Source organism: Vanellus vanellus (assembly GCF_965231255.1).
Source record: "Vanellus vanellus genome assembly, chromosome: Z".
In the NCBI taxonomy this organism is placed as follows: Eukaryota; Metazoa; Chordata; class Aves; order Charadriiformes; family Charadriidae; genus Vanellus; species Vanellus vanellus.
Genome location: NC_138908.1, coordinates 25538533 through 25545752, shown reverse-complemented (window position 1 = coordinate 25545752; position 7220 = coordinate 25538533). Strand labels below are relative to the sequence as shown.

The window sequence follows — 7220 nt, the reverse complement described above, 5'->3', positions numbered from 1 at the left end:
TTTCCAAGTGCATCGATTTTACGTCAGGTGAGGCGTAGGCATTTTTCTTCCTTTGCAAGTCAAGAGAGGGCTGTTCTCTTGAGACTGAAATAGCTGGAGGGGGGTCAAATTTGGATATAGATCTGCAAAGCATCAATGCAAGTGAAGGTGGGGGGTGAGGATTGAGTCCCTGACCCACCAATCACACTGGGTTGGTCCAAAGGGGTGCAGCTATCGGGGCTGGAAAGGGCACTTTGAAAGAGAAAAGGACATCTGGAGTACTAGAAGATCAGCACATACGCCAACCAAAGAAGCCAATGAACAGAAGACAATCACCAGCTACACTTTCACGGGATTGACAGATTTGAGGAGAATGAAGGCTAATATCTGTCATTCTCCTGAGCAGCCATGCTTTGCTTTTCTCCGCATTTCAATACTTGAGGCTAGATACTAACAACAAATTCAAATCCCTTTCCAGATACAAATGCTTGGGGTGCTGTGAGAAGGCATTTGCTTTCAAGAGTTTTAGGCCTGTACAGGTGACCTGTGGGTGCTGTGTGCGTTGCTGTTTGTGTTAGAAGCTGCATGTGTTGCTGTAAGAAGGAAGGCAAGTGCAGGAGCTGACTGAGGGAAGTTGTCTTCTATCTCCTCCTCTGTGCAGGACAAGTACTTGAAGAGCAGTGGTCAGGAATGGAGGCTGTCGGCTTTCCCTTAACGGCAAGACGTGCCAAGGTTCTGCCTGCCATCAACACCATGACTGCCAGCTATAAAGACCGTTTCCCGTACTACCCGTTGCCTCAGAGCTCCAGCCTCCCCTGGATGCCCAGCACCTACTCTAAAAGAGATGCCATCAAACCAGCTTTGGCTCCCTTTTCCAAAACTTCCCAGGGGATGACCACCAGCGAGAAGCTCCCTTACATTTCCAACAGAACAACCCTCTTCACCCGCTACACCCCTGACGACTGGTACAGGTCCAACCTGACCAAGTACAAAGAGTCAGAGACTTCCCGGCACAATGCGGAGGCTCTGAGAGTTGATACCACCCGCATGATTGAGCATAAATACCAGCAGACAAAGAAAACACAAGCAGAAAGCACCAAAAGCCTGGGAGGACGTGTGAATGCTATTGAGTTTTGGAAAGGGGAGCTCTGCCGTGAGCTGGATGAGATGATCGGGGAGACCAACACGCTCACAGACATGAAGAAGAGACTGGAGAGAGCCTTGGCCGAGACGGAGGCCCCTCTCCAGGTAAGCACTCTGTCCAGTGGGCTGCAAGCTGTAGCCTACTGCCGGAACAACTGCAGCCATTCAAATGTCTAACTAAGTTCCACTGCAGCTCCGCAAGACCTAGAGAGTTTTTATGAAGAGACCATAAGTTAAGTTTGCAATGTCTTCCCATCTGCTGCATCCCCTATCAGCCCGTTATGAGCTCATCACAACTCCATTTGCTTAACCAAATATTTGTGTAGGCGGAACATCCAAATTCCTGGACTGGGAGACAGAAGCCCATGTCTTCCTACAACACCCTGGGGAGGTCAGCATCAAGGCTGACACAGGTGCCTGTGCCACAGCTCTGGTTGCAGCCGGGACATGTGTGCTCCCTCATGTTGATTTGATGCGTATGGTGCAGTTCGGTTGCTTGTTGTCAGCTGAAGCAGCCGCCCTGGGCACTTTGTTCCCCTGGTGTCCCCTCTGTGCCCGCCTAGAATTTCTTTTCTTCCATTTCTTGAGATGGGGACTCTCTCTATAGAGAATCCTGCCTCTGCACCCGACAGTGATGGCATGTCCCCAACAGGTCGCTCAGCAGTGCTTGCTTCAGCGGGAGAAGAGGATGGGCATTGACCTCGTCCATGATGATGTGGAGAAACAGCTCTTCACGGTAAGTTGGGCCACCCAGATCATGTATTAAAGCCAGTTTTACCTAAACTGCCCTACAGAGGCTTTGCAGCCTTCTTCCCTACCTGGCTCCTTACCGCTGGGGAGGTGCTCAGCTCTTCAACCCCCCAAAACCTGCTGGGCCAGGGGATGGGGTTCCCCCAGGCAGCAGCATGCCCACGCCGTGTGGGTATGACTTGGCCGTACAGAGGAAGGAATAGCTGAAGAGCAGCTGCGTGTTTGTGTAGCGTGTGGGGGTTCTGTGTCCCTCTTCAGGGAGTATTGCACTAAAGACATGCACGCAGTTTGGGGGCACTTTCTCCACTCCCTGCCTGTTTACTCTGGGCAGAAAGACAAGCAGGCAAGTTCTTGCTGTGTGCAGGGTTGGGGAGGTCTTAGGGGACGAGTGGCATCAGGACAACTGAGTACAGACACTGATGATGGGGCCATGTGTCCTTTACCCAGGAAGTCAATGTCATCAGGTCGTGCCAGGAGAAGATGCAGCGGTACCTGGATGAAGCCAAAGCCCAGCTCGCGTAAGGAGGAGCTCCTTATGTCATGCCGTAGGGCTGATGTGCATTTGCAGTTGTGATGTGGACCCCCAGCAGACCCCGACCTCTCCCCACACCCTGCAGATGGAAAAGCCAGGCGGGCTCCCCGGGAAGTGGGCAGTGATGCTCATGGGAGGACAGAGCTGCGTGGGAGGGAGCTGCGGGGAACTGGAGCGAGGAGGAAGCCCTTCCACCTGAACATCCCCAGCGATGGCTGTTGTTTGCATGTTGAAGGTCCAACAGGGTGGCCCAGCACGAGCTGGAGAGGGACCTGGCCCACAAGCAGGCGGCCCACCGCATCGATGACAAGTGTCACCACCTGAGGAGCACCTCCCACGGCATCAGCTACTACCCAGCGGTGGAGCGGGTCGATGCCACGTGAGTGCACGCTGGGTGGCACGCCAGCAGCAAGCTGTGCCCGGGATGCACGGTGCCTCTCCCTGGCAGGGAGCTGCTTGTCCCCAGCCCACTGTCAAGGCACGTCCATCCCGCCTGGAGACAGCTGCCTGAGTGGGACCGTTTCTCTCTGCTTATTGTTATTCTTACTGTTATTGTTATTGTTAACCTTAACTTTATACTTACCCTTACTCATACTCTTCTTCTCATTCCTATTTTCTGTTGTTGTTCTATTAAACTGTCTCTATCTCCACCCGTGAGTCCTGTTCTTTCTCTTTCCCCTCCATTGAGAGTGGCTGTGTGGTCCTAGCTGCTGGCCAGAGTTAAACCACAACCTATGCTCAAATTAAAGACAGAGATTTCAGATATATTTAATCAGTGCTGCTCCCAGGCAGGCTTCATGCCTGCCCACGTCCAGCTTCAGCACTACGGGCTTACCGGGGCCTCTTCTTCCCCCTCACCTCCTGAAGGATCTCGGTGCCGGACTCTTGGGCCAAGATCACAGACGACAACATCCTCCGCTCACAGAGCCAACGGGCGGCCTCCTCCAAGCTGCGGGACAACATCGAGAACCTGCTGGTGGTGGTGGCAAACGAGATGCGGAGCCAGTTCAACAGGGTGAACATCGCCTTCACCAAACGCATCAGCGAGACAGCCGATGCCAAGAGCAAGATCCGGACCCACCTGGCCAAGGTAGTCGGAACCCCTCCCTTTCGGTGTGTCACTGTCACTTCCTAGTGACACCCCTGAGGTGGGACCCTTAGGAGTTGGCACCGTAATTTCATCTCAAGGGATCTGTTTTTGCTAGGGCATCCTCACTGGCAGCCTGGGAGCACAGGGATTGCCAGCAGAAAATGCCAATGCTGGTTGCATCTCCTGGTAGTTCCTTCAGAAGCGCTGGCTGCCCTCCAGAACGGCCTTGCTGGGCCTCTGCTGGGCTGCCTGCTGGGGGGGTTGCAGGCTTGCTTCTCCTCCAAGGACGTGCTTTCACTCTCCATGCTCTGGGGCTGCTGCATGGGCATGCGTGTATTTGCTTTGCCAAGCAGAGTCAGTGGAAATCAGTGATGGACACCTGCCTCAGAGCTGTGGGTCTCATAGAAAGCTTCCTGAAACGGGCCCGACACTGTATTGAGTAACTGAGGGAAGACGGGGCTTGCAGCACTGCGAGCTGATGCCACGTCTTTCAGTGAGGATCCATGAAGAACCTTCCCTCTCTGAGTTACTGTTGATGGATGATTAGTTCCAGCAAGCGGTAATTTTGGGAAGCTGGGAATTCAATAGGTCCATCAGTGCTCCAAAACCTCCTCTGATGTGACAGCAAGAGCCAAGAGAGGTTTTTCCCTGAAGAAAAATTACTCTTGGCTCTGCGCCTTGATGTGTAGCAGAATGACAGGGGTCTGAGCCCAGGGTCTGCTTATTGAACTTGTATTGTTCTGCAGATGGACAAGAGGAAAGGGTAATTATGTTGTCACTTGAGAAGATACTTTTTAATTTGTGCATGGGTTTCTTTTTTACGCCAGACGCTGCAGGAAATCTTCCAGGTGGAGAAGACCATGGAAGCCATCCAAAAGGCCATTAGGGACCAAGGGCCTCCCTTAAAAGTGGCTCAGAGCCGGCTGGACGAGCGCACACGCAGACCAAACGTGGAGCTGTGCCGGGACACTGCCCAGCTGCGGTAAGGCAGAAGTGTGGGTCTGGTGGGCTCCTTGAGGAGTTACGGCTGGTAGCACCCGGGGGTAGCACTGCATGAAAAATTAAGCATGGGCTTTTCTTTCAACAGTCCTTCCATAAGCGCACTGCTATAATCAAAAGCAATGAGCAGGTATTGCAGCCTTTGGGTGCTGGGAGAGCTCTGCGCCCACAAAGGAGGCTGTACACCATGGCCGGGTATAGCCTGATGGCACCCCATGAGGGGATGGATTCTTCCCGCTTGGGTAAGCCCCATCTTCTCTCCAGCCTGCTTCCCGGCAGTTGGATGTGCTCAGTTTTGAAGGACGAGCCCTTTACTCTCCAACAGGATCGCGCTGAGATCCCTTAGGCCCTTCCTTTTGGGGAACTGCAAGGAAGGGTGCCCCCTATGGAGAAGCAGAAAGGGCTGTCCTCACCTTCTCCGAGGACACTGGAAATCCTTTCAAGGACACAGTGGTCTGTTTGGGATTGCACGCCGAGGAGCTGTGGAGGAGTAGGCTGGCCTGAGCGCCCAGCAGCACCCCCTCTGAGGCACCCCAAAGTTCACCCCTCCTGGGAGCCCGTTGGGCAAGACTCCAGCTGAAGCCTTTTCAGAGCAATTGAAACCCAGCCCCACAGCCTTTGCAGCATCTCGTACAACAAGGGTTTTTTCCATCCTCCCCTTGTTTCACATTCACTTTTAGCCTCTCCCAGATGTCCTGTTTTCTTTGTGTGCATCTGTGGGCATGGGGAGGATGCCTGCACAGGGAAATCCAGGAGGGGGAGCCAACAAACCCCCCAAACCAAGCAGGAACAGGAAACCACACCTGCTCATCCCTCTTCTTGCTGGCCCGAGCTGCTCTGGGAGAGGCGGCTGCGCATTGCCAAAGCCTTTGAGCAGACTTAACCATGCCTCCCCGCTGAGGTCTGGAGGAACTCTGCCCTCAGCTTTCCCATGCGTCTGCCAGAAACGGGGGGTCTGAGTTAGTCTGAGCACGCTGAAGGGGGTAATCCTGTGACCAAGGGGCCCTTCAGCAATGCCACGCTAGAAACCACCCCCACGATGGCACTGTTAACCAGGGTTTCTTGCTGTTTTCCAGCCTTGTCAACGAGGTCCACAAAATCAACGAGACGGTCCAGAGCCTCCAGCAGCGCCTGAGAGACACCGAGGACACCCTGCAAATGCTGGTTCATACCAAGTCGGTCTTGCAGCATGACCTGGCCGTCAAAGCCAACACACTCTTCATTGATGAGGAGAAGTGCATGGGCATGCGCAAGACCTTTCCCAGCACTGTGCGGCTGCTGGGTTCCATTTAGGCTCAGCTGAACTCACTGAATCTGTTGTGGGAGGGATTCCCAGTTTGGCTAAGATGCTTTGGAAATACTTGATTAGAGTTTCACTTCCTGCTGAAAGCCATGAGTAGAAATTAAATGATCTGTTTGTGTGTTATACGGTCTACCGGTATTTTTTTTGCCTTTGGTTTTTCTCTTTCCACTGTACTTTCATGGTGTGCCAGAAAGTCACTGAAAATACTTTGTATGTGACTAAGAGTAAATCCACCCACGGGGATTCGGTCCTACCCTCTCAGTCCGTGATTTTAGGAGAAGAACTGTCGTGTCTGCCTCCTTTTGAGGCACCTTCTTATCACCTTCTTAGAGGAACACCCTTTCATTCCTTGGTGTTTCCTTCTTTCCTCATCGCTGGAAGACTTCAGGTGTCCTGCAGCGTAGCCAGCACATCTCAGAGCAACAGCCTGTGGGCCCTCGCTAGCACCCTGTCCCTCTAACCTTGGCGTGTCATCTCACAGCTTGTCACGGGTAAGCCTGATATTGTCCCCCTCTCCCTTCAAGCCTCGTTTTAAGCGCTGTCAGGGAGCCCTGATAGCTGGTGAGCAAAGACCTTCTTCCCCCTTTGAGACAAGTGAATCCCATCTGACGCCGGCAAGCCTGGTGCTGTGTAGGCCATCCCCTTATCAAAAAAAACAAAATTCTGTTGGTCACACCAGCCATGGAGCCACCTATTAATAGACTGGGCTTGTCTGTATGTTTCTTCCAATGTCGCTGCCTGTAACTGGAAGGAAAGAGGAAAGAATAACCTGTGCCCCACATCCCCTTACCAACCGTCCCAAGGCCCTGAAGTCTCTTTTGATCGCCATAGGAGGACATGTTGCAGCTTCACCACCACACACACGGAAGAGCAATAATGGGTAATAGTCGGAGGGCCGTACCAGGCTTGGAAGTTTCCTAGTGATATCCTTAAGCTGGGGCCCAGGGAGGAAGCAGACATCCCATCGGAAGAATAAGGGTTTGGACCAATTTATGTCATTCATGTTCATGGTATGAAAATAATCTTGTATGGTATGAAATAATCTTGCCGGCCAGCTTGGGTCAAGTGCTCACGTCTCACTCCTCCTCATCCCTGCGCCTGGCAAGCTCAAAATCTCTGAGACCTTGAAACCCACACACCATAGCCAGCTATAAAGTACATATTTTCACAAGTTCAGACACTGGAGTCTTCTAAAAGTGCAGGCTTCCCAACTATTAGAAGAGAAGTTAGTCCTGTGTCGCTCAAAGCAGGACACACTATAACATAGTTTTGCATCGCAGGAGAGCATATTCTTCTCTTTGCATAACCTCATGCAAAATGACTGCAATTCAAAGTGCAGAGCACTCAGGCCTGGTGGCCCTATGTCCCATAAGCCCTCAGTTTCACAGCTGCTCACTGAGTTCACGAAAAACACAGTCAGAGTT

General features: G+C 52.5%; 1 protein-coding gene across 1 annotated transcript; it reads left to right on the top strand.

Moving 5' to 3' along the window:
- Positions 1–669: 669 nt before the first annotated feature.
- On the top strand, positions 670–5786 carry LOC309683181 (tektin-3-like; the record flags this gene model as incomplete). The annotated part of the gene is made up of 7 exons (XM_082497382.1): positions 670–1227; positions 1775–1858; positions 2320–2390; positions 2640–2783; positions 3272–3494; positions 4322–4476; positions 5570–5786. The coding sequence occupies 7 exons, from the start codon at positions 670–672 to the stop codon at positions 5784–5786; spliced, it is 1452 nt and encodes a 483-aa protein (XP_082353508.1).
- Positions 5787–7220: the final 1434 nt, after the last annotated feature.